Consider the following 27,885-nt stretch of genomic DNA (forward strand, 5'->3'; position numbering starts at 1 on the left):
ATACCACACACACACAAAAACACACACACACCTCCGGATGACAACGCTCCCGCTTCCGCCCGCACCCGCCAGGTTTTAGCCTGAGAACCCGCTCCGTTTTCTGCCCGCCGCGCCCGGTCCCGCTAGAGCGGAGAACACAACCAAAAATCACCCAGCATACAGTCCAGACAGCCAAGCTGTCTGTATAAACACACACACACAGCACAAAGCTCGCTCGTTCGTTCGTTCGTTCGTTCGTTCGTTCGCTCTCTCTCTCTCTCTCTCTCGCGCGCTCTCTCTCATACGCGCGCGTGCGCACTAACACACACACAAGCACCACGCAGACTCTCTCTTTCTAATTCGCATAGCAATATCCGTGATATTGCTAGACTGCCCGCTCTCGTCCCAAATTAAACCCGTTACCGACCGCTCCCGCGATTTATTCGGAAATTTATTCCCGCGGCTGTCCCCGCGCCAGATTTCTGCGGCGCGGGAATAAATTTCCGAATAAATCGCGGGAGCAGAACTCTAGCACGGAGCTCCATAAACAAACAGCACGCGTCGCGTTTTTAACGTGACTTTGCACGCGATAAGATAATATATCCAGTTAACCTGATACAGTACACGCGGTTACAAGTAACAAATCACAACTAAATACATTTGCAAGCTAGAGTAAACGAGGCAACAACTTTAACCGCACGTACTTACACTTGAGAAATGGAAGAAACCCATCCTGACGTCCATCAGTTACTCTTTACTGATCCTTCCTTTAACAAACTCAGATGAAGTATTCTTTGTAGCATGTAGCTTCCAGAAGTTTCCAACTGCTTGGTTATAATGCTGATGTTTCATCTTTGGGTAGAGACTCAATATAATATCCATCTGCAGTGTGACTTCAATCGACCGGCATGTTTGTGTGCGTGTGTTTGTGGGTGTGCGTGTGTTTGTGGGTGTGTGTGTGTCTGGGTTTCTGCGTCAGAGGGCGGGGCCTCAGGTTTGAAATCTCCCGGGTTTGCGCGTGCACGTGAATAACTTGGTTTCGTTCGTACGTCATGGCGAAACACCTAATGAGTCGGTATCAAGGCGACTCGTTTGAAGCACTATGAGTCGACTCTTTTATAGATGAATCAACCGTTTTAAACACTGTATTCTTACAGATTTAAGCCTTAGCTGGATACTTCACTTCACTTAGAGCTGTGTTACACACTACATGGAGGGGAATTTTCAAAAACCCATAATATGGGCTCTTTAAAACTTAGAGATGGCACAACATCTGCTAACTTGGATTACAAGAACCATACAGTAAAACAAAAACAAGAATCGTATGAGAGTTTGAAGGACTAGCGCATGAAACCTTGAGGGGGTTAAACAAAACGCTTGAGAGGGCAGGCAGACATTTACACATCTGTTTCACACAGATTTTCCAAAGAAGTAGCTACGATATGATAGAAGCTGAAACTCTGGGAATGCCACTTTTATGATGAGAGTTTGGACTTTAGATATATGATGTCTATCAATTTAACAAACAAAGACTTTTACGGGCAATAGGTAATGATGATACAAGGGTTGATTTGCTATCATTTCTCAAACCCACACAAACCACTTCCTGAAACACAAGAACACTGTTCTGCATTATTTTGCATACACACAACCGAAACCAAACACATAGGTTTAGGTAGACATGTTTTGCGGTGTTCTTGTTATTTTGTTTGTTTGTTTTTAAGAAAAACAAATTGACATTTACAATGATACAATGATATTCAACAAAGAATCCCCAAAAAAGGCATTATGGTTTGCACAAAATGAAGGTGCACAATTATTTAAAACATTGATAATAATGTTTTAATCATTTATATTGCTTTTTAAATGCAATAAATTTGGCTTTTTGACCACAAAAAATTACCCCAATTAAAAACTTTTAAACAATACCTTCTGCCATACATATAATTGTTTACATATGCAAATCAAAGTATCTGAATAAATCAACAAACCAGTTTTGTTAGAATATTCATTAAGTTTGCTTTTTGATTCACAACAGCTGAAATTTAACCAAAGTCTGATTTATACTTCTGCATCAATTGCATGCGTATGGTCCGGTGCAGCCTTCGCGCAGTCGCATACACTTCACCATGGCTGAAGCCGATCTTGACAAACACCTCAAAATGTAACCAAAAGTCGTGCATCGTAGCATTGACAAAAGTGGGCAGGGCCGAAAGTCATGGGGGAGGAGCAAACCCATTGCCACAAGTGTCTAACAAGTGTGGAAGAGCTCCTAATGGATATGTTTGTTTAGTGTTTATCTTATGATTAAAGGTGTTGCACATCTGCCATTTCCTGCCTCTGAACGAGCAAGTTTGTGTTACCTGTACATTAAGGTAGCCATACAGGTATTTCAAATGTAAACGAAACACCCGTGAAGAAATGACACAGAGGAACATAAAACCCCCACTACCAGCTAGCATTTGGAAAGTGTTATTGCAGAACTACACAAACAGAATGCAGAAGTATAAAAGCATCGCTACACGCAAGGCATGCGGCGTAGGTTACATCGATCAGTTGACGTAGGAGTATAAATCAGCCTTAAGGCTTGTTACCATTAGCTCACCATGCTAACATTTAAAATTAACCTTCAATTTTAAAATGCTCAAAGTGGTAAAAGAGTCATCAGAAATAAAACTATGAATCAACACCAGCTAACATATGGAAGTTGTATAGAGATAATTCCACGTAAGACATGAGTAACATGGGAAAATCCGCTAGTTCACAATGTGCCTAGTGCTAAAAAGAGTGACTTCAGCTGTGGGCCTTTAGGGAGCAGCTTTTCATTCTCACACTGTGAAATAGTGTGGGCTGAGTCAAGCTCCAGAAACCCTACGATCAGCCTCTGACTGCAGCAAGGTTTTACTGTAACCTTCCTGTGCTACTTTCTCTTGTTTGTTTCTGTTAAGAAACTCAAGTAAAAGAATTGATGTTTTTTTTAAAAGCCTCAGCTATTGCAGTCAGTTTAAATGACATAAATAACATAAAATAACATCAAATCTGGTGCCTTTTTGAATCTTTTGTGGATGCTGTAACGTTAAACGATCATTATCTAGATGCTTTGCAATGATAGTGTTTAGTATGGGGAATATTTTGTTCTCCAGGTCCTGTCTTGACACGAGCATTGTTGATTTGCCAATCAAGCTCCACAACATGGCCAAAAATATGCGCAGATTTAAAGGGGACCACAAATTATATATTGTTTTTGGAATATGACTTTGTGGATCTGCTCTAAGAGGCATGAATGTTTTCCGATGGTCTTCACTGGAATAGCAAAATCCATTATTAGAAAGGGAGGTTAACATTGTCATGGTCATGTATGATTCTCTTTCTGCTTTGTCACTTACGTAAAGTACCTATATCTATAAAGCTCTACTTCATCATGCTGATCCGGGTTCCTCTCTGTAAATTCAGTCCTGTTTACCTTACTTCAAAATGTTCTACTGGATGTAGGGCTTCCTTTGAGTCAGGAGGTCACCAAACTCCTTCCTTGAGGGCCGGCGTCCTGCTGAGTCTAGCTCCAACCCTAATCAAACACACCTGGAACAAGCTAACCTGCATAATAATAGGTATACCAGAAACTTCTAGGCAGGTGTGTTGAGAAGAGATGGAGCTAATCTCTGCACGGACACTAGCCCTCAAGGACCGAGATTGGTGACCCCTGCTTTGAGTGGTCAGTTTATGCCCACAAAGGGGAAGTTTACACACTACAGCTAAATTAGAAACCTTTTATGCATTTTGGTGGTTCTTTTACACAATGGAATTTTGGTAGACTGAAAATGCAAACTTTTGATAACAGATTTTCAATTTTATGTTTTGTATTTAATGATAATACCATAATCATCTAGGTCAGGGATCACAAAACTTGTTCCTGGAGGTTTGGCGTCCTGCAGATTTTAGCTCCAGCCCTAATCAAACACACCTGAACAAGCTAATCAAGGCTTACAAGGTATACTTGAAACATCCAGGCTGGTGTGTTGAGGGAAGTTGGAGCTAAACCCTGCAGAGCACCGTACCTCCAGGAACGAGATTGGTGACCCCTGATCTAGGTGTAGACCACAAAAGTATAATTTTGTACAGAATAGACTAAAGTTGTGGACTCTGACATGCCTGACATGGATAATACAACTTTTTTTAAAATCAATTTCGCAGAATGGGGATCGCTTTGAAAAAGTGGAGATCAACGTATCGAACTTGTCAATAAAATACAAGATGTTATTAGATTAATGTAAACATTTTATAACTGAAACCTTATAGAAATGAAAAACTCTCAAACAAACTATCCTTTAAAAGTATATGCTGTATCCACCTTGTTTTCACACAAGAACATGTGAGGCCATTGTGTTGAGATTTCCGGTCTCATTCACATCCATTCATTTTTAGCCATTCAAAACAGCTCTTCATGCTGACTGATGATAAAAAAGATTTTCTTATAACACTTTTAAATTCTAACGTATTGTCAAACACACTGGTTTGTAACGGAAGTAGTTTTACTGTTTACTGCAATTTGTTATTCCTAGTGAATTAACCATTGCAGCAAATGAATTAGAGGACCAATATTAGAGCTTACCTCAGCATTGCAAATTAAGATAGATCTTGTATAGCAATTGTACAACTAGTGGCACCAAACAGAAATACAATCAGTGTTCGCTATTGCTAAACACCATTTGCTTTTAATGAAGTAAAATTGTGGTAGACTGGGGATTGTATATTTAAACACAATTCATTATGATTACTTTTGCTACTGCCACACATACACACCAAACTGACACATTTAACAATTAAATGTGCTGAGATGGGCAGAAAAAAAATTATGCATGAGCGAACAAACGGAAGCCAAAATATCACCAACAGTCTTTCATCCGATGACCTTGAAAAATCATCTCTTCTGTCCGCTGCTTGGTCTGTGGGAGGGCTGAACATGCAGCTTTCAGCCGATGCTCTAGATTTATGCCAAACACGTGTGCGCAGACATACATCCATGCAACACACACACACACATATACACACACACACACACACACTCTGCTTGGAACCACTTGGGACACTTTTGTCCCTGGCTCGACTTTGTGGTGCTGTATCAATAAGAGAATGTGGCCACATGGGATCTGCGCTACATCCCAATCCCACCATCACTATCATTTATTCTCTAAGCTCAACGCTCTCAGTGACTCATATATTACATAAGGCAAAAGACACTCATTTGCTTGTTGAGCCCAGTTCACGTGTTGTTAAGGCGAAATAGTGCAGATGCCATGTGTATTTGGGAATGGAGACTAAAGTGCTATTCAGACAACAACAAGTATTCCAATTGACAGTTAGGTAGCAATTATTAACACAACGGTTTTCATTTCAAGTTATGTTATGGATGGCATTGGGAGCGTCTATTTTCTGTTATGTGGGCGCTACAAAAGATTGTGCAAAACAAAACCTACTAAAATAAACAGCACTTACATAATTTGCGTAGTCAAAAAGATTTTATGATATAAAAACATTTGAAAAAGGATCAATATTGAAATTTCCGCAATACTGATAAATTAGCCTCAGCGGTAATGCAATATTGTAATATTACTGTAAAATGTACTTGTATTTGTCACAATACATTTTTCATCTTATGATTACAATCAACAAAATATAAACAGTGGTTTATAATAAACATTTTAGTGATAATTTTTTAAAGAGTTGTCATTAAGAAACATAGAAAGTGATCCGACTAACACCTAGCAGCTAAATGTGTCTGGAAAAACATTTAAAATCTTTTAATTACAAAAAAAGCGCGGATGTGAATGTGTCTGAATGTTCTGATTGGCTGAAGTAGACATATAATGTTGGCGCGTTCTAAACTTGAACTGGCAATTTTCTTTCTGCATTCACACACTGCAGTATTCCGGCGACTTATTTGAGAACCAGTAGGGAGACGCGCAATTTCCGGGAGATTATCACTCGTTTGAGGGCATCTGGGAGTCTCTGTGAATTTGTGGGAGACTCCCGGAACTTCCAGGAGACTTAGGATGTCTGACTATCATGTTTAACAACTATAGTAAGATGCTAATTCAGTGGTACATCTTTGATAATCTGTCTGACGTGCACTGCTCACTGGAGCTCAGACGAACGCATGACTGTGTGTGGTCACGTGATGTGCATTTTCAACGGATAGAGGGCTGTTCAGAAATGCTAGGTAAAACACGTTGTGGATGTGGATCATTTTTGTTCTAAAATGCCATTTTAACACTAAGACATATTAGTGTAAACAGGGCCTAAGTGTGTATTTTTCGCAAGTGGGTTTGCGATGGGGGCGGGGTGGAGGATCGCTGATGCCAGCATAGCATCGTCTATCGGCCCAACCCTAATGTCATCAGTTCAACAGCATGCATAAAGCAAATTGTGGCACAGTTTTCAGTTTGACAGTTACACTTTATTTTCCCAACTGCTTCCAACATTTTTGTGGAGACATGATTATGACATTTCACTGGAATCTATAGGGAAATGAATTTCATAGAAGTCTTTTCTGCAGTTTTCCACTTTATATAATCATAATGACAGATTAACACTTGCAGTGAGATACTAAGTATTGCAGTTTTACTGCTGCAGTACACTTAAATACTGATTCTTGTTTTATTGTGGAATTATGACAATAGCAATGTACCATATCTCTGTCTTAAGAATAACAAAATAATATATTTACTTGTTGTCATCAGCTAAAAAAAACAATTTTTCAAGAATGAGTTAAATGAGTTAATTTTGATTGCTTTTCAAATTAGTAATTAGTAATTTTCTCCCATAGTATTGAATAGTATCAAGCTTCTACATTTTAATTTTCTGTTTTAAAGAAAGAAACTCCTGAATCACGTCAAACGCCAATTTTATGACACATTTATAACACTATATATGCATAAATAAGTCTATAAACTACATTATGTAATTCGCATTGGATGAAATGCCAACAGTACTTCAAGCACCATCTATTCTTCCACCCAGAAAGGTCTACAAACAAAAAGCGATGAACCACAAATTCACCTGACCTCCACATACAAAAACTAGTCCTATCTGAATAAGGTAAAAGAATGACTAAAAAACGCACACACAAAAGTGATGTGGTCAAACACACACACACCTCAGTATTTAATTTGCAACACAACAACTGCCAGTCAACATGGACATCTGTCTTAGTTCTAAGACAAAATCTGCTATGTAGAGGAAAATAAAGAGCTATGTTAAGGAAGGAGACACTAGATGAGACGGGGCAACAGACGTCCACACACTCCCAGTGAAAAGAGAGAGCATGTGTGTGTGTGTGTGTGTGTGTGTGTGTGTGTGTGCGCCCATCCCCCACCAACACCTCCAGATGCTCCAGTGAAAACAAAGAAATGATGCTTATTTTATTCCATACGGTAGCTTAAGTCCAACTGTTACTACTTCTGATATCAGAGCAATGAAAGTGAAGCAAAAAAAGGACCAAACCCTTTTTCTTTTCTTCTTTGATGTCAAAAAATAATTAAATTGACTCCAAGAAACAAAACCAACCCACTGTAAACCATTCTGTGACTGATCAATTATGCAGAAAACAATTTCATTATAATACATTGAAAAAGCAATGCCTGCCACTACCTTTCCCAAAAGCCACTTTACATATTGCAAAATCTAAAAACAGAACGTCCATCTGTGTATGGTGCATTTTTTGAAATCTTAAAAAAAAAATCAGAGCTCAAAGAGTGTGGTAGTGGACGGTCGAGGTGCTTTTCTGAATAATCTTACCTGAAGCTTGGCCTGTGGGGAGCATGGCGAGGAGGAGGAGCAGGGATGTGGAGGCCACCCCGTGAGCGAGCGAGGCTCTCGTCTCACACGCTACCATTCCATTGCACATCTTTCAGTCCTGCTTGTGCAGCAAGAGTCCTGAACCTGGCGGCACAAACACACACTTATTACTACTGGGAGCGTAATGCTTAGTTCATTAAATGTAATACAGAAGCGGCAGCAACAGCACAAAAAAAAAAAAACTGTGAGTCATTCTCCACCATGAATCTGTGCTAGCAGAATTTCAATGAATTGAAAAAAAAAAAAAAAGTAAGCACATTTTCATAGAAAGATTCGTACTGCCATAGATATGTTTCATCTTGTAAGAAATTGTATACGTTTAGGGCTGTACGATATTGGAATAATCTAGCATTGCGATATAGGTTTTGTGATAAATATTGCAATATGACTACAATTTCACCAGATGACTTAATATCTCAATTTGGAAAGAATGTATATTAGACAATTGGGTTGATTCTACGAAGAGAGTGCATCTCCATAAATTTTACTGAACAATCAATAGACCATTTCAATGTGGTCATGTCATTGGCCGATGAACAGTTGTTATCAAACTATTTCATAACTGTTACAAGAGGGAATTCAATCATAACTTAATGTTAAAACCGCTGCTATAACATCATTGATCATTATGAGGCTCTTTTTGGATTCTTGGAAGCTATAGAAATTAAAAAAGTAAAACAGGAAACAAGGACCATTGTTTTTGTTTACATCCCTCAAATGGCCCATTTCCACTGAGTGGTATGTTTGGGTATGCTTATATGGCCGTTTCTATCTGAAAAGGAACTTAAAAGCAAACAATAACGTACAACTTTTTGGGTACCCTTTCGGAAGGGTACCCTAGCACAACAAAATGGTACCAAAAGGCGGAACAATACTGAACGCTACAGAGATACTTTACTCGTGCATAAGCCAGGAGAATGAAAACAAAGTAAGCAACATTTTTTTAACACACAGCCTAGACATTAAACCGTAACAATATATACATATAATAATGACCCATGGTCGACCCGAGATTTAACATATCTTGTCATCGTCTTCCCTGTGCCCCGTAGTTTCTTACAAGGCCGTCTAAAGCACAAGTGGTTTTGCTTTCTTATGTGCGCTCACCGAGCATCTACATTTGAAACAACGAACTTCTTAATCTGATGATAATAATGTGTGTGTGATTATTAAAGTGCTTTTGACATACAATCCTTTGAGTAATAAAAGCAAAAAAAAAAAAGAAAAAGCTGAAAAAACAAAGTATTAAATGATTTTTTTCAGCAACCTAAAAGATGAACAAACTGCCATGTTTAACTACTATTATTAATATATAATTAATTATTATTCTTTTGGACTGTTATGAACTCGGAATGAAGGAATTACTTTCTAATAAGAGGTTACGTGTGCTGGTGAAGATTAAAGATACAGATGAGAGGTTTGCTCTGACTATGGCTATATTTTGTGCTGTTTTTGAACCCGAATAAGAACTAAATGTATGCGGTGTGTAGTTTTTCTGTAATTGGTAATATCGGAAACTGTAAGGGTCTGTATGTGTTCATATATGTTGCAATTATATATTTATTTTATATTAACTGTAGACGTTACAGTAGGCTATTTCACACTGTCATTGATCTGCAGTTATAAACAAATCATGTTCATAGAAAGGTTAGTAATGAACATTAATACACAATGTATGTATCATACAATATGTAAATGACCCGTACACCTTTAGATATTTCCTTGAGCAAGAATGATGTCGACTGAAACTGTCCGTCGTACACCATGCAACACCATTGGTACCCTTTTGGCAGTGGAAACGCAAGCCTGAAAAAGGTGACCCGTACCGTACCGCATTGTACCACTCAGTAGAAATAGCCCAAAAATGGTCTATAAATTTCTCCTACACATTTCCGTTGTGGTCTGTCACAAGTGGTACAATTTCTTATGCCTGAATGCTTTTAAAATCATTATACAATTCCAGGCATTAACACATGCAAGTGACCAATTATAATACAAACTTAACATTGCATGTATCTTGCGATGTGTCTAGTACGAATTATCACATTGAAATATCAATGCGGAAACAATATATTGTGCAACCCTAGTTTCAAAGCCACGTAACTTAGGCATATTTTACATTACCAATGGTCGAATTATCATTCCTACAACATGAATTAATCCAGGTAATCAGCTAAACATTATTTACACACCAAAGCCTCACTCTGGCCAATTTCCTAATGTTTCAGTCTTTTTAATTAAACGTTACAACTCTGTTTCTTTTAAAACTTCCAATTGCATTTAATAGCAGGGCTTGAAATTAACTTTTTTACTTGGTAGCACTGGTGCTCCCAACTTCAAATATTTAGGAGCACCAAAAAAATTTTAGGAGCACCAGAAAAAATTTAGGAGCACCCACCAAAAATGAATGTGCACAGCTGCAAATTTTTTTTAAGGGATTTATTGTATTTTAAAACAACATTAATAGGACTGACAAAAACCAGAAACAACTATCTAACTAATGCTGCGAAGACATTGATATTTGTGTGCAATAATTCCAAAATGAATGTCTAATAATTAGGCCATAGAATATTAATGATGATAAAAAATGACAATAATAGTAACAATAAATTCCATTTCTCATTATGATACTGCCTTGAATGTGCATGAATGTATGTTATCTGCTATAAAAAGTCTGTTACTTTATGAAAAATAATTGTATAGTTTGCATCAAACAAAAATGAAGCATTGCAGTAAGAAATATTGATTTTGTACTGCTGTTTTTATATGCATGTCAATTTAATAAATAATATTTCTGCTACAAAACAAACAAAAGTTTATAATAGATCATTAAATTCAATGATGAAAGTAAGTAAAGTCTCACTTCTAGCACTCTTTAAAAGTTTTGGTTTCAGTTTGTGTCAATTTAAAGGTTCAGTCTGAGATGATCTTAATTTTTCTGTGTTAGTGGAAAAGCAGGCGAGTCAGACGACCCAATTTATGAGCAGGCAGAGCAGGTTTCTTGCGCTAACCATCGGCGCAATACCGGTCTTTGCTATGAGCCGCAGTTTCAGTGTAAACTTAGTAAAGGCGAGCTCCTTTGGCGATGATATGTACAGTATTAGATTTGACTTTTAGCGGACATTTGCGCTGAACGCAGTGAACGCAACACATGGAGATTTGGGCGCCTTCTCCAAGAAGCGCGTACTCGATTGATCTCAGCTGGCGGATCATTATTCACCACGTGACGTGTCATGATCGCTTTCATCTGCGCCTCAACTTTAGGTGGGGTTTGCAAACCTGTGTGCTTTAAGTTTTTACTCTTCAGCCGTTTGCATTGCCTGTGGTCATAAAAGCTCCTTCCCTGTCATCTGACAGCGGAATACCTTGAGTGATTGACAGCTAATATGAACCAATATAGCGGCAGAGAAGAGCGATTCAGCACGTTTTAACAAAAAATCAAAACAGGTCGCACTACAACCATTATCTGCAGTTGCACTAATGCGCCCAAATATATTATGAGGTCGCATAGATTAATTTTCGGGCGCATATGCGACCAAAATGGTCGCAATTTCGAGCCCTGAATAGTATAATTACACTTCTTTGTCAAAAGCATTTTAATAAGCCAAACCATCCAAATTGAAACATTTTAAATAGTTAATGAAAAATACTGCTTTTCAAAGTACAATTTTATAATTGAGCATAATCCAGGTAATCCTAACATTTCCAGTTAACTAGTAAACAGCATTTCACCAATGCCAGGTTTTTACATGCATTTGTACAATTTAGTACTGTTTTCTGCTTCATAAACTCCCTGATTTCTTTAAATCCCCTCAAAAATGTCATCTCACAATAATCACACATCACTAATAATAATCTTTAATATGTGAAAACCATTTTAACAATCCAAACTTTGCTATATGTTTTCAATTTAAGGCAACTGGAACGAATACTTTGTTTCAAAACATGATTACTCTTGTAACTAACCCATGGATGATGAGAAACAGCATTGCTTGTGTCACAATGCATTTTTCAGCTTATAATTATAATCAACAAGATATAAAACAGATGCTGCAGGCAACCAATGTAACGTAAGGTGGTGTTTACATTATATATGAAGCCTATTAGCAAATGCGACAAAATGGAGTGTGTTAGAATTATATTACATTGCACTTGGGGAAAAACAAGAGCAAGACTATTACACAAATGAGAGCAGGTGCATCAGTGCTGCTAACTAAGCAGGAGCCATTTGTCAGCATTCCTCCAAAAGAAGATATACACGTGTATGCAGAAGGCAAATTGAGTTCAGAAACATGGGTTGCACAAGTCCCAGAAACAGGATGCTGAGGGTGCAACTACTGCTCTCATATGAGGCCAATCTGCCACCATCGCCACACCTTTCCTCTCCTCACTCCGGAGTATCACTAGGGTGCCCAAGGAGCCCAAGGAGTGTGACGCACATCACACTGGCAAAGAAGAGCTTGCCTGCTGCCTCATGCACCAAACAGACTGGCGCACAAGAACATTCTGCAACAAACTGCTTAATGCCAAAAGGATCCCAGAGTGGGAAAGCAGAAAATCTGCCTGGATTCGGTTGAAAGTGACTAAGGTGTTGTACAGATGGCGTCCCGAGTAAGCGAATCTGACTGACGTGCCGCACACATATCAAACAACACCTGCTTGAAAATGCTTTAAAGTAAAAAAGATAAATGACCAAGAACCAAGCTTATATAAAATTCTGCAATTAATATTTTGTCATTTGCTCACTCTAATGTCAAACTTAAAACTTTAGTTCATTTTCAAAATGTAGACAGCTTCACTGAAAGTTGCACAAAAAGTTTATAAAAGACATCATAAAATAAATAATTTTAAATAGTTAGATAAATATTTTAAATAAATAGTTTAAAGTCTGCTGGCTTACTTATATCAATTAACACTGCTCAATCCACATATTGACCTTATTTTTCAATGTGGAAGTGCGCCCGCTTTCGCAATTGTTTTAGAACTTCCTAGTCATTTCCTAGTCAATATTAAACTGCATAAAACGATCAAACTACATGGTCTACAAACAAATGTTTCCATGACTGTACACACAAAGTAGAACAATATAATGTCAGTTTGCAACATCAAGCAGCATAAGAAACTGTTTTTAACGTCTAAAAACTAATGGAAGTGAATGAGACAGGAAGTCTCGAACCAAGATTCACATGGTACGCAAAGGATAAGGTGATTCGAGAGTTGAGCAAAGCTCCACGTCATAGGTCTCAAACTCAATTCCTGGAAGGCCGCAACTCTGCACAGTTTTGTTCCAACCCTAATCAAACACAGCTGATCCAACTAATCAAGGTGATCCAACTTATACCACAGTCATACTAGTTTGAGCATGCGAAATTCTGTTGTACGGCACTGTGAAAAGGCATGGGATTAAACAAGATGATTAGATTTTTTAAAAAGCGTACGACTGGCCCATATTTTAAATTTCTGTCCAGAAGTCATGGTTTGATCTTCAATTGGTCTCATGCAGTTACGTGATGCGATTTTGCACGTTAGAGTTCACCAAGCTAGAACTTTGCAACACAGCAAACTGCGAAACTTGTCACACGAACTTGCATTTCCAGTCTGACGGATTCTTGTGCGTATGAATGAAAGTCTCATTCATTCATTTTCTTTTCGGCTTAGACTCTTTATTAATCAGCAGTGACCACAGCGAAATGAACCGCCAACTTATCCAGCATCTGTTTTACGCAGTGGATGCTCTTCCAGCCACAACCCATCACTGGGAAACTTTAGCTTACCAAATTCACCTACAGCGCATGTCTTTGGACTATGGGGGGAAACCAGAGCACCCAGAGGAAACATGCAAACTCCACACAGAAATACCAACTGACCCACCCGGGGCTTGAACCAGCAACTTTCTTGCTGTGAGGCGATCGTGCTACCCACTGCGCCACCGTGATGCCTGAATGGAAGTCTATGGGGTGAAATGTCTAGTGGCTCTCCATGCATTGAGTTCAAGATCTATGCTCTATGCGTTTCTTTGACACATGCAAACAAACATTATTGATCCAAGATTTATCTTGCTGGGTATAAAAAACACAATGCAACACAATAGATTTATTTTGCAGATTTAACTTCTGAAGCACCAAAGCTATAGTGGAATCTATTATAATGAAGGGACAGAACATCTCAGCATTTATTAAAAAATAACTTAATTTGCTTTGACAACATGAGGGTGGATAATTAATAGAATTTTCGTTTTTTAATTAATTTGGCTTTTATGAGATTTAATTTGTATTGAAAAGTAGTAATTTACCACAGTTTTTTGAGAATAATACTAAATCCCACTAAGTAGAAAGAAAACAACAACAACAACAACAACAACAACAACAACAACAAAACTAGGTAAGAGGCCAAAAGAAATGTGGCACCACAGCTCCTGCTTTATATCAGAACTGCTTTCAGGTTGAAATGTAAAAGGTCTAAAAAAGGAATATGCAAATGAAAAGTCTTTCCAGCTGCCAGGAGTTTAGGAAGGGACAGGACAGAGAAAAGGAGAAAGACGCAAATACATAGCTGAGAACAGTGTGGCAAGGAGAGTCCAGGCTGACTGACTGTAAAGAAAGACCCTTTTGTTGTGCGTATTATGTCTCACACGGTTTCTTTATCTACACCTTTTAACACAAAAAAAACAACGAGAAAAAGGGATTCAGTCCACATATAGGAAACCAAGCAAAGGTTTATGAGTGGAAGCTTTCCACCAGAGCAACAATTACATTTGTCCATATGATATCATACTGAAACAACCTCCTGATCAAGTTTCAACAGGAAATTTCAGAACACGCAGATTTCAAGCAAACTCATGTAACTTAAAGATATATGCTACTGAGAAAAGCAGGAAAGTTGTAGAGTTTGATTACAGGAAGTAGAAAAACATGGTAACAGTGTTTGCTGTCTTCGACAAAGAGACACCAGCAAATTATAAAGCAATTACTTGAAGGCAGATGACACTAATCTTGTTTTCAAGACGAGGAATGGCACTGGCGTTATCGCCTCACCGCAGAAACGAGCACATTTTTATTTATAAAAGCAAACACAAAACAGGACAGGTATTATGAGAAAACTGGAGAGAGCTGGAGGACATGGTAATGTAGTTATTCTATGTAAGACAGAAATAAGCCCTAGTATGTCCGGGCTTAAAAGTCACACGCGCCGACACGTGCAACTGTTCCGAGAGCAGAATGACTACAACAAAGAGAGCAGAGTGTGTCCTGCCCTCAAAATATTGTTAAAACAGAACTATATTTAACCATAAATACAAACCAAATTCTGAACCATTAACTATTACGATTAAGTCTCTTACAGTAACGGTAATAACTTTGAGGTTGTTTGTAACTTTTAGACCACAAGTTTTTAAAGTCCTCTTGCAATGTTTACAGCACAGCGTTTAGAGCATGTGCGCGTGCGTAAGTTATATATACGTGTATATGTTTAGATGTCGTTCTTGCAACGGGGAGACAAATCAGGATGTATATTACAAGTACATTTAACTAAACACACTGGCTTTTTCTGACGTAACAGGGTAAACTCAAGTATAAAAGGCTACAACGATGTTCGTGGTCTGTTGCTGACAACAATGATACTGTAACGTATTGACAACGAAAATACTTGCCAATAAATATAAAACGGAAACTAACAAATAGTACACACAAAATCGACATTAAGCATTGTACTGGAGAAAAATGGCAGCCTATTGGTAATAGGAAACGAACAACAGGCTTTGTCCGCATCGCTGGACTGGCGACTTTTTTAATCGCGTTATGACACACTAATTAACAACCACATTTCCTCTTGAAACTCGCTAGATAATGAGGTAAAGATAAAGCGATTACATATTCAACAATCAGTCGTTTGATCAATGGTTAAAAACCTTTTACTGCTATTGTAATAGTGTTTGATTGGATTAGGGCTCACCAGCGAGCTAACGTTTATTGTCATTCATGTGAATACTAAAGTCCGTAACAATCTATAACTCTTTCTATATTTAAGTAAGTGCTTAAACTAAATCAGTTTGTTATCATATTTTTCAGCTTTTCCATTTTAACCAGTAATAAACACTCGGTGTGGCTAACCGTGTTAGCTCAGCTAACGTTAACTAACCTTCACAGCGGAAAAAAGCGAGCTCTTACCAGTGAATGCCCTCCTCTTTAAAATCAGTATCGGGTCACCATGGAGCTGCGTCGACTAGAAATCCCAGGGTCACTGTAAACGCGGTGACTGTTGTAAAGTAAAATATTCACAGATTCTGACGGCCCTTTCTGTTCTGATCATCCGTCTCGGAGAAGGTTGAGAGCAGCGGGGCCAGATCGAGCACCTCCCTCTCAACAGCAGGAAAGAGCTGCGAGCTCCACCAGCGGCCTCGCTCTCATACCGTCCCCATGACGACCACAGCGGACTGTACGCGAGAGGGGCGGGGCTTCTAGAGGTCTGCTGGTTCATGAGAAATCAGCTGTAGCTTGGACGACGGGGATCCAACACATATGGATCTTATTTAGACTAACATTATGCACAGATTGCTACTTAGTAATGTTGTTTGTCCACCAACACGGAGATGTATTTGTTTTAAAAAAAAAACATTTTTGCTGTACTTTTTTCAACCCTTTTTAAAGTTAACAATGAATTATTTTTCATTCAGTTCTCATTAATTTGTTCATACATTTCATTTTCTTTTCAGCTTAGTCCCTGTAGTAATCTGGGGTTGCCACAGCGGACTGAACCACCAACTTATCCAGCATATGTTTGACACAGCGCAACCAGCCGCAACCCATCTCTGGGAAACATCCATACACACATTCATACCCTACAGTCGATTTTAGCATACCGATTTCACTTGTAGCACGTCTTTGGACTTATGGGGGAAACCGGAGCACCTGGAGGAAATGAAAACAAGCACACAGAAATGACAACTGACCCACGCAGCCAAGGCTCGAACCAGCGACCTTCTTGCTTAAAGGAGAATTTGCTACCCATTGCGCCAACGCGTCACCGTTTAATTTGTTTATTGTATTTAATGTTTTTTTTTTTTTGAGAGCAGATTAACTTTACAAAATCTCAGAAAGTTTAAATGCAAAACAATAAATTGAGTACAATGCAAATGATTAAAATGATAAATAAATACTATCCCACTACTGGATTGCAGTTGGAAGGGCATGCACTGTGTAAAACATATGCTGGATAAGTTGGCAGTTCGTTTCACTGTGGTGCCCCCCCTGATGAATAAGGGACTAAGTCACAGGAAAATTAATGAATGAATAAATAAATAAATAAATACATATACACAGTCCACAACACCCACACCTATACCCTAAAGATACCCATTCCCTAATATTCAATAATGTAATTGGTATTGGAATTAAGAAGAATTGATACCTATTTAACATACTAACTACCCTATATGCCTTCTTCATAAGGGCATCAGCTTATACTCATTATAAGGCTTGAATCACCAATAATTTTAAGGCTCTGCTTCTCTACCGACCTTTTATAAATATTCTGAAGCATATATAGTAAGACCACACCAATTAAGCTCTCCCAATCACATTGTGAAGTCGTATTTAACAAATAAAATACCAAGTCATATTGTCTAAAGCATAACATATGGATCAAATAGGACATTCTACCAGAAACCTACGTTTACACTTATAAAAAATGTGACAGAGCCTGTCCTTTAAGCTTGTCCTTCTCAAAAAATCCTACAAAACAAGCATAAGATCATTCAGTTCAATGTCGAACACATCCTTGATCAATGTCAGCTTCTCTGTCAAATGATGTAAGTTTCTTTCAGTCATAATCTTAAAGGTGTATTGCATGCATTTTATGTTAAATTTAATACAAGTGTGGCAGGATTAACAGAAACATAAGGGACAATTGTAAAATAGTATTTATTTGTAAAATTTATTCAGAATTTCATGTTTTTAATCAATTGATGTGCATAATAACAACTTGCTGTTGCTGAAGTTTTTTCCTAAACGACTGTAGGTTCAATTGGGCTGAGGACAAAGACAATGACAGGGTTTGTATATATGAAAAGTGTTTTAATAATGAGAAAAATCTGAGAACTAAATGATAACCTTTACAGAAAAATTCACAGATTTCAGTCAGTTTTAGATTTTTTTGGGAGATAACATACATTTTTTAAGTGTATTTATGTTTTTATTTCAAGGACAGATCATGTAAGTTTCTGATAGAATGTCCCAAAAATCATATTTGTAAAACAGTAATGAGATTCTTTTATCCACTACCATAAGCCATCGCATGAAAGGCAAGCACTGACTAGCATGTACACAAAAATACTTCATTTCATGTAGATGTAAACGAGAATCCTTAACAGCATGTAAAATGTCATGTTTAACTTCCTCATAATAAATGAACAATGGACTATGATCCCCACAGACCTTGGGTGAAAGATTAATTTGTTAGTTTATCATTTGGTCTTGTCGAGGCAGTGGCGCAGTAGGTAGGGCTGCTGCCTCACACAGGAAGGTCGCTGGTTCAAACCTCGGCTCAGTTGGCGTTTCTGTGTGGAGTTTGCATGTTCTCCCTGCCTTTTCATGGGTTTCCTCCGGGTGCTCCGGTTTCCCCCACAGTCCAAAGACATGCGGTACAGGTGAATTGGGTTGGCTAAATTGTCCATAGCTGTGGCGACCCCAGATTAATAAAGGGACTATGCCGACAAGAGAATGAATGAATCATTTGGTCTTCAAAAATTATAGAAACAAAGACTTCAAAACATTTTTTTCTTTTACATTTAGAATGTAATGTTATCAGTAGTCTGCAGAATTAATGTTTTACTCAAACAAACAGCTGTGAAAAGTCTCTCTATTTGGCGGTTCATTCCGCTGTGGTGACCCCTGATAAATAAGCACTAAGCTGAAGGAACATGAATGAATGAATGACTGATTTCCAATTACAACACATTTTCATTTAATTATTAATTTACCTTCAGCTTAGTCCCTTTATTCATCAGGGGTCGCCACAGCCTATTCCAGGATGTGTTTCACTCAACGGATGCCCTTTCAGCCACAACCCAGTACTGAGAAACAACAACTTTTAAAATGTACTATTTTGACCTATTGACATTTTCAGGAACAACATTTTTTTAATTACTATTTAATTGGGAAGAAATGTTATCAGAACTTATACAATAAAACAAATAATAGCCTAACATTTTACTGAAACCCATAGCTAATAATAATTCCAGTAAATCCTGATCTGTCAAGTGTTTACCTCACTTTCCATTTTCTTTAATTTAGTTTATATATTTTCATTTTAGAGGCGACAGTGGCTTAGTGACTAGCACTACCGCCTCACAGCAAGAAGGTTGCTGGTTTGAATGGCAGCTCGGCCAGTTGGCATTTCTATGTGGAGTTTGCATGTTCCCCCGTGTTCATGTGAGCTTCCTCCGGGTGCTCCTGTTTCCCCCACAGTCCAAAGACATGCATTAGGTAAATTGAAGTTGGCCGTATAGTGTGTTTGTGAGAGTGTATGGATGTTTCCTAGTACTGGGTTGCAGCTGAAAGGACATCCACTGTGTAAAACATATGCTGGATAAGTTGGGGGTTCATGCCGCTGTGGCGACCCCTAGTGAATAAAGGGACTAAGCTGAAGGGAAAAAAAATAAATGAATGAGCAAATATTAAATATAAACTGGAATACAACGTTTTAAAGAGTTTTAATTTATGTGAAGTACTGGTCATTATTGGATCACTGGACTTGTGAATGATTTGTGAGCCAGATTTGTTTTTATCTGTTTATTATCTTTTTATAGCAGGGTGAGTTTAGCCTACTCAAGTACTCCAAACACTAGACGGCAGTATCACTTCACTCCTGCAGCGGTCATACGGACGACATGTTTGCGGTGCTAAAGCATGCATTTTCTCCTCTCGCAAGAAATACTCTTGCAAAAATGCACTACAGTTCAGGAGTCAGCATCAGGCTTCTGCCCAGTTATAAGTGCTCTTTTGAAGACCCAGTGCATGTGACGGTGAGCGGCTTAAATCCACATCAACGCGTGGATCTGCGCTCCAAAATCACGGATGAAAATGGACTTGATTTCAAGGCTTCAGCGACCTACCAGGCAGATGACAGTGGCCAAATTGACCTCAAACGCGACTCTTCTCTTGGTGGGAGCTTTACTGGGGTTGAACCGATGGGTTTATACTGGGCTCTGAAAGCAGACACAATAAGCTGCAAGTTTACACTGTCAGATGTGACGCGTCCAGCTCTTGTTGACATTGAAGTTGTCAGTGATGATAAAGTCCTGGCCAAAGTGACCAACGAGAGACACTGCCTAACCGATGGTGTCCGAAGAAGTCCTGTTACCGAAGGAAGAATTAGAGGAACTCTTTTTATGCCCCCTGGTCAGTTATTTTACTTGTGTTTAGTGTTTGACTTGACGCGGTTCTGCAAACTTCTTCAAAATATATCATGCTAAATAAACTTAAAAGTATTTGAGCTGCTATTATTATTATATGGAAATAGCGTGTGTGTTCAGAGTATTTAGAAGGTCATTTAAATGTACCTGTAGAACTAAATTTGCCATATAGTTTTCTGTTTTCACGACGCATCATCAATTGGCCGCCATATTGGAGGCGCTGAAGGTTGATTATTGTTGCTGAAAATGTCTACAACTACAAAATTTATAGTCCTTTAGACTGTCAAAGGTTATAAAGTAGGGTAGAAAAGTGTTATTAAATAATATTCAGACTGTATTTGTAATGTTCAGAAATAAATGCTTGCAAACCTTAATGGTTATCATAATTCAATCATTAATATTTAATCTGGCCCACCACATGCTGAAATGCTGATTGAAAATTCTCTGACTATTTGTATATAAGCAATAAGGCTCCATTAAAAGTTAACACGAGTTAATTTAAGTAAAATCAAAATAAAAACAAAAGCTTTTTTTTAATCTTAAATGCCTAATGACATATTAAAAATCACAGTTGTCTAATTGTCAAGTAGTAATGAAGCCTTTATTCTTTTTTTAAATTAGCGATACAGGGCTCGAAAATAACATTTTTGCTTGATAGCACTGGTTCTCCTAACTTAACAAATTTAGTCACACCAGCCAAAATTTTGTCACAGCCACCATTTATGAGCAGCTATTACAAGTTTTATATTAACAGATTCATTGCATTTGATTGATGAAGGACTGAATTATTAAATGAAAGATTAAATAGGAGTCAGGACCTCTCACGCTTAAGTTGTTTAATTGTGGCAAATGCTCTTACCTGCAAACTCCTTCCCACAAGCTTTACAGTGAATGCATTGGTCTTGTTCACAGCGGACTTTAACCCAATGGAAGTCATTTATCCAGTCTTGGAAAAGTGTAGATGGTGGATTAACATTTAGCACACAATCACTAATCGTATGTGCCATTTTTTGTAACTTTAGGTGGTTTCTAAAACAAAATTTGTCAGTGTAGTTTTCAGTCTCTCATCTCCAGCACTTTACATTTTTGCAGTTGTAGCTCCCTGTCAGCTGAAGGCAGAAGGCATTGACTGAGTGATTGACAGCTGATATTAACCAATCAATTTGTGTTCAGTTATAGCGCAGCAAGTTGGCATGACAACTGTTTTTATAAACTTATTCTGAGCGATGCGTTTCGAGCTTCAGATGCAAAGATGCATTCTGCGTAAATCTGTCTTAAATCATGCATGATCATTTTGCAGTCACTCGCACAAATGCTCTCAAATGTATTTTGAGGTTGCATAGATAAAATTTTGGGTGCAAATGGTCTCAATTTCAAGTCCTGTAATAACTAAAAATATTCAGTAACATTATTTTTGTGTTGGTAACTATAATAACTCTGGCTTTTTCTCACTGTTGATTTTTATTCAGTAAGTAACGTTTTCTAATGAGACTTTTTTTTAACTTGTTACCTGTTGTAGTTGATCATCCTTTTGTGATTTAATTAGGTTAAAGCAGTATTTTTGGTTATTACATCTTTTAAAAGGACCTTTTTTTTGCAGCTTAGGTCAATCTCATTATAATACACTTTAATAAGTTTCAGCAATTAAATTGCAACAAGAAAATTTGATGTCATAATAAGCCTACTACTCCATATACTCACTTATACTTGACACTATTGAAAAACCATGCTTGCCATTATGTTTGCAGCGCTTGTCAAATGACGTTATTAATGTTGATAATTTAAATCTCCAGGTAAAGGACCATTTCCAGGGATTTTGGACACAAATGTGTTTAGAGGAGCTCCTTTTGAGTTGAGGGCAGCTCTGCTGGCAAAGAGAGGCTTCGCTGTTTTAGCCTTGGCTTTTCAAGGTTACCAAGATTTACCCAAAAGAGCTGACCGATTTCACCTTGAGTATTTTGAAGAAGGTATAGATTTCCTACGGCAACAACCAGAGGTTAGTATGGATAACTATTCATAGTCTGTCCTGACTAATTTAAATACAGTCAAGTGATTTACATGTCATGTATTTTTTTTTCAAAGGTGAAAGGTCAAAAAATTGGCTTGGTGTCCATATCAAAGAGTGGAGATTTGGCTTTGTCGATGGCAACATTCCTCCCTGATATAGCGGCTACTATTTGGGTCAACGGATGCAATGCTAATACTTTAGTTCCAGTCTACTACAAGGATATTTGTGTTCCACCACTTCTGTTTGATGTTAAGAGAACAAAAATCACACCATTAGGCCTTGTGGATATTGGAGAGGTTATGGATGATCCAATGTCCAAAGAAGGCCTTCCAAGTGTTATTCCCATTGAGCGTGCCCCTGGTAGCTTCATGTTTGTTGTGTCTGAAGCTGACAGGAATTGGAGAAGTGCCTATTATGCTAAATTAGCATGCGACAGGCTCAAAGCTCATGGAAAAAATAACTATCAGCTGGTAAAGTATGAAAAAGCGGGTCATTTTATTGAGGTGCCCTATATGCCCTTTTGTCTTGCTAACTTTCACGGTGTTGCTGGTCAGCCAGTTTTCTTTGGCGGGGAGCCTAAAGCTCATGCAGAGGCACAGTTAGATGCCTGGCCAAAGATGATCAATTTTTTCAAAAAACATTTAGCAGCTACCGATCACAACCCCAGATCTATGCTGTAGGACAAGGTAAATCTAGTCATAGCATCCCTTTATCATGCTGACTACTTGTACTTGCATTTATCGTGTAATTTTCAAGTATTAAACATAAAATAATCTGACTACTGATTATTTGCTTTTAAATCTAGTGCTGTTTATGTACAATTCATACAATGTATGCAGAACTTGTTAGTTAAATCAAACTTGTATGAATATTCATACATTATTTAAAACCACGCCTGCATTTGGGTGATTAAATCACTGGTGTCAAACTCAGTTCCTAGAGGGCTGCAGCTCTGCAAAGTATAGCTTTAGTCAAACACACCTGATCAAATTAATAGACTCTTTCAGGCTTATTTAATACCTACAGGTGAATGTGTTGACGCAGAGTTGGAATTAAACACATCTTAGATTAAACCTTTATATTGTGAAACACATTGAAGTTCAATTTATAAACACTTGATGCTTGTCTTTCAATTAATTAATCTCTATAGTTCAAAGTTTTTAAGGGAATTTTAATTGTAATTATTATATACTGTGATAGAACAGCAGTGCTTTATCAAATAAAACCAAGGCAATTAAGATTTCCCACACTGATTTTGAGGAAAAACTTTTTATAAAGATGAGCAATTATCGTAGCACAGGAAGATTTCAACTAACATTTGTAAAGGTCACAGAAGACATTGAATAGAAAGTGTACAGGCCATTGCTTTGAATGACTTGAGAATATCTGCACTCAAAGGACATCACTGGTCTCTCATTCCTTTTTTAAGCCATAATTTAGTTGCCAAGGATTTTCCAGAGATTTTCAATCATGTGTAGGTCAGGATTCTGGGCTGGCCATATCATTATTCAAGTGATTTCAGCTTTATGGAACTCAGTATTCTGTATGAAAATTGGTGGACCATTTCTCTTTCAACACATGTTCCTCAGCAAAGGTTATTCAAGCCTTTTGATTCTTTCTGCTAATGAGAGTGTTGGTCACTAAAGAGTGAGGCTTCCAGGCCAAATTGTCTCAAATGCAGAGATTTATTCTTAGCCTATTCATGTGCAATTCTAGCTGTTGAACTAAATGCCCATTTCTAAATGCCCATTCTAGTGTTATCTTGTCTTTTTGGATTTGTCTTTTGTAGACAACCAGGTTCTTTTGGGGACTTGAATGGTTTGTAAAGAAGTAACATTCTAGAAATGACATATCTGGATGAACATAAATGTATTTGGATGAACTACCTGCTGTAAGAGAGTTTCAGTTTGTTTAGAATGGTTCACCACTTTAAGCTGCGGTCGCACTGGGCTTTTCTCCCCATAGACTTCCATTCATACGGACGCGAATGGTATGTCAGATAATTAAGGAATAACACCAGGTGCAAATTAGCACCAATCATTAGGAGGTATCCAAAAATGCTTTTTTAATTTTGATCGGTGCTATTTTTGAAATGTTTATTTAATTTTCATATCCTGTGCTTAAATTATACAGTCCCAATTAAAATCTTAAGACCAGAAGAATAATGAAGTATTTGCATTTTTAGATATTGGATGATAACCAGTTTGTATGTACTGTTTTAAAATATCAAAAAGAGAAATCCTTATCAAAAGAGAAAGCCTGTATAAGTGACAAAAGATAGCTGGCAATGTATAGAAAATAGAATTGAAACTCAAGCAACAGGTCTTAATATTTTGTTCAGAAGTTTATATGTAACTAATAAATAAACTACTCTTTTTCTCCTCTTAGAATAACTTTGAATGGCACTAATTGGTGACCTTGAAACTTGTGAAAAAATTAGGTTTTCTAATTTAGATTTTTTCTTATTTAACATTTAAAAAAGATTTGGGATATATTCTGTTATTTCATTTGATCTTAACATTCACCATCATTGCTAAGAAGAAAAAAGTGTATGTTTTTAAATTTTTACTCTTCTCTGGATACTGCTTTTATGTATTATAATGTAATACTGATTTCAACATCGTTGAGATGATTTGACATTGAAGGGGATCTGGGGCCTGTACCATCAAACCAGATTAGCTGGCTAGACAGTTATGTTTCTGTTTAGTTTTTATCAATTCTGGGTTTCAGGTACCATAAGAGTAGCTCAGCTCAGCCGCTGCATAATACCGTGGCAACAAAGATTTGTTAAAGTTGAGCTGCATTCATGTTACCTAAAACCCAAGATTGGTGCACTTTAATAAACTGAAATTTAACTGTCTAGCCAGCAAATCCAGCTACGAATAGGGCAAGTACTAGTGATGTTTATCTGCATTTGTTCTCGTATTCAGTCTGTCAGTACCTCAACACCAGATCTGTTTAATTGCACAGCCTCTGGTGCCTTAAATTCAAAGAGCTTCAGCCTTATTGGATGGGAAATGTTGTACTTGCATGGTAAATATTTGTTTATACAAACAATCCATCTAGGTACAGAATCTTTGATGTACAAGTGGTTACTGTATGCACATTACACTTTTATAAATAATCTGAAGATTTTAATAAAAATGACCAAATATCTTGAGATTGTGTATGATCTTTTTAACTTCTTTAAGTATTTAATTACTAACTTTTTTTTGTCTATTTCCAGTGATGTTGCCTATTCATGTCTGATTTATATTTTATAAATTAGAACTAAACCTGAAGTTTTGTTGGCCTGGAAACCTGATCTGACAAGTGGTTATTACGAAGGAAATCAATTGTTCTAAAGAAATATGTGTTTTTAAATTGTTAATTTCATTTTTAGACGCCACCTGTTGTCCAATCTCCATAAACTTTTGAGTTCTTGTTGAGAATCTTGCACGTGCTCACTTATTTTGTGATATTTTCTTTTAGCATTTACAGGCTTTTGTGTAGGTTTAGCCACACTAATTTACTAATTATGACTGTTATAATAGTTCTAATGTTAAATATGTATTTATTTACGTATTTATGAACAGACCTCGTACAGTAATCTCCATAGGTTTCGCGACTGGCCTTTTGCATTAGATTTAATAATGGGTGCATTTTCTCTGTGAGATGTAAATGGATAATTGTCATTTTACACATTTCCTTGCACTGTGAAAACCCGTGTGAATAGAGACAGTGATGTATGTCATTGTTCGACAGGAAGTCTAAAAGCTCTGGGTGCCGAAACATGCTCCTGCTGACAACTGTTTACCGGGTAGCATCAGGTTTTCTAAGGTGTCTTTTTGCAGCACCGCCGCCTTGTGGAAAAACGTGGATTTGTCGTTTACACTGATACTGAAACCATTCAAAAGGGCAAACAGGACAAAATCTACAGAAATATGATATTTGTCATCGTTTGCCCGAATGGTGATGATAATTACAGACTTACAGACATACCTTGAGCAGTTCTGGTTAATTATCACTATCTCGACCACTCATGCCGAATAAAATAATTAATTGTCTAGGTGCACAATGCATTAAATAAAAAATGGACAATGATTATACTAAAATAAGGTGTCGTACAACAATGGTATTTCTTAAAGGTGCCCTAAAATCTGGGTATACCTAAATATAGTCGAAATTAATTATAACCTCCACATCCAACCCCAAATGTGTCCAATTACCATACAACAACAATTTTTTCTCTTTTGTTGACTTAAGTTATTTAGCCTATATTTATTTCCACAACTCAGGAGCAACTCCATTTTGAAGCCTGGCAACATTAAGCTATATTGATTATTAATAAACATTTTACCCTTCATTTGCTTAATTCTTTATTGTTTTTAATTGTTACAAATCTTTAGATGCACAATGCTTTAAATAAAAAAAAATTATGAAAAATTAAGACACAATGCAAGTGTTATTTTGTAACAGAACAGAAAAAAGCAACCATTTAGATCAAATATGCCAATCTAGACAGACCTGAGAGGCTTTACTGTTTTAGCCTTGGTGTACCAAAATTAGCAAGATTTTGTTACATTTTTTTGCAAAATTTCGTTACCTAAGAGCTGACCATCACCTTGAGTATTTTGAAAAAAAGTATATATATATATATATATATATATATATATATATATATATATATATATATATATATATATATATATATATATATATATATATATATTGTTACGGTCGTATTACTATCAAAGAGCTTAGAATTGGTCATTCTAAGCTCTTGTTACTATTGACCAGTGTCAACTAGATGGAGGTGTTTGTTCCGTAATCTGGTGTTCCTCTGGAGTGTTTGAACAGGTGCGGTGTTTTGCCATGATTACGTTTGGAGCCAAACCAGCTGCAGGCCCGCAGAACCACACGTTTCAGGCAGAAACAATCCAGCACACACAATCTAAGCAAACCATATGGTTACAACGGATGTTGATGTTATTAACGTCTTCTCGGACATCGTCATCAAAATATTTTTATATATAATTAATAAATATTGTACACACAGGTTTAATTTTATAATGGATTAATTTATAATAAAAGAAATAATATCAAGTTAATATAGGCAATAATACATCTTTATATGTAATGCAAATATTTTTACATGTAATAAATGTATAACACAAAATTTTACTCAAGCGATTTAACATTATTTATTTTCTAATAACTTTTTAATTAATGAGTTCCCGCATTAAATACTGTAGTAATTTATAGTAAATAATATATTGTTTTTTTTAACCATAAAGTACTAGTAATTTGTGGTAATTATAGTTGCAACAAATTTAGCAATACAAACAAATTGAATGTTATATAAAAAAGATATATATGGATATGTATATATATTACTAACAGTTGCTACAGTTTAGTAAAAGATAGTAGTTTATAATAAGATAATCAGTTAAGATGATCAGTTTATAATTATATTAATTTTAAATGATTATAGTAATTAATTTCATGTTTTCTTTGTATATGTGGACACATGAATAAAGTCATAAGTGTTTAACCAATTATTTTTCTTTACATAATTTGAGTTCAGAAACTGCACAGATGTTAAAATGATCATTACGATATAATAATGATGAAACAATTGAAATGGGGAACCTTA

The 27,885-nt window shown here is 36.9% G+C and overlaps 3 protein-coding genes across 7 annotated transcripts in view; 2 read left to right on the top strand and 1 right to left on the bottom strand.

Annotated features, from left to right (window-relative positions):
- Window positions 1-16,238, bottom strand: part of susd6 (sushi domain containing 6) — a 45,952-nt gene extending 29,714 nt beyond the window's left edge. For 3 of the 4 annotated variants that reach the window (XM_087296433.1, XM_087296432.1, XM_087296431.1), the window contains exons 1-2: window positions 15,999-16,238; window positions 7,774-7,917 (exon numbers count right to left, since the gene is read on the bottom strand). In XM_087296433.1, coding sequence (XP_087152559.1) covers window positions 7,774-7,882 — 109 coding nt within the window. In that variant the 5' untranslated portion in view covers window positions 7,883-7,917; window positions 15,999-16,238. The remainder of the gene's footprint in view (window positions 1-7,773; window positions 7,918-15,998) is intronic. The other variant, NM_001044755.1, reaches the window with a different exon arrangement.
- Window positions 1-27,885, top strand: part of LOC147839360 (uncharacterized) — a 963,858-nt gene that overhangs the window by 524,882 nt on the left and 411,091 nt on the right. The gene's annotated exons all lie outside the window — the stretch shown is intronic.
- acot20 (acyl-CoA thioesterase 20) lies at window positions 19,707-25,410 on the top strand. 2 transcript variants are annotated; one of them, XR_015518489.1, is made up of 4 exons: window positions 19,707-20,228; window positions 22,036-22,238; window positions 22,325-24,155; window positions 24,532-25,410. XR_015518489.1 is itself a non-coding variant. In XM_087298306.1 (3 exons), exons 1-3 carry the CDS (start codon window positions 19,718-19,720, stop codon window positions 22,928-22,930), a joined length of 1,320 nt encoding a protein of 439 aa, XP_087154432.1. In that variant the 5' UTR covers window positions 19,707-19,717; the 3' UTR covers window positions 22,931-25,410. The 2 variants fall into 2 exon arrangements, 1 of the variants encoding a protein (XP_087154432.1); XM_087298306.1 differs by having other exon boundaries at window positions 22,325-25,410.

This window comes from Danio rerio, chromosome 20, assembly GCF_052040795.2.
Source record: "Danio rerio strain M-AB ecotype USA chromosome 20, GRCz13ab, whole genome shotgun sequence".
Taxonomy (NCBI): Eukaryota; Metazoa; Chordata; class Actinopteri; order Cypriniformes; family Danionidae; genus Danio; species Danio rerio.

Coding starts and splice junctions, on each gene's coding strand:
- acot20 (XM_087298306.1), top strand. CDS start 19,718: ATGTTTGCGGTGCTAAAGCATGCATTTTCTCCTCTCGCAAGAAATACT. Junction 20,229..22,035: donor AACTCTTTTTATGCCCCCTG/GTCAGTTATTTT, acceptor TTAAATCTCCAG/GTAAAGGACCATTTCCAGGG. Junction 22,239..22,324: donor TCCTACGGCAACAACCAGAG/GTTAGTATGGAT, acceptor TTTTTTTCAAAG/GTGAAAGGTCAAAAAATTGG.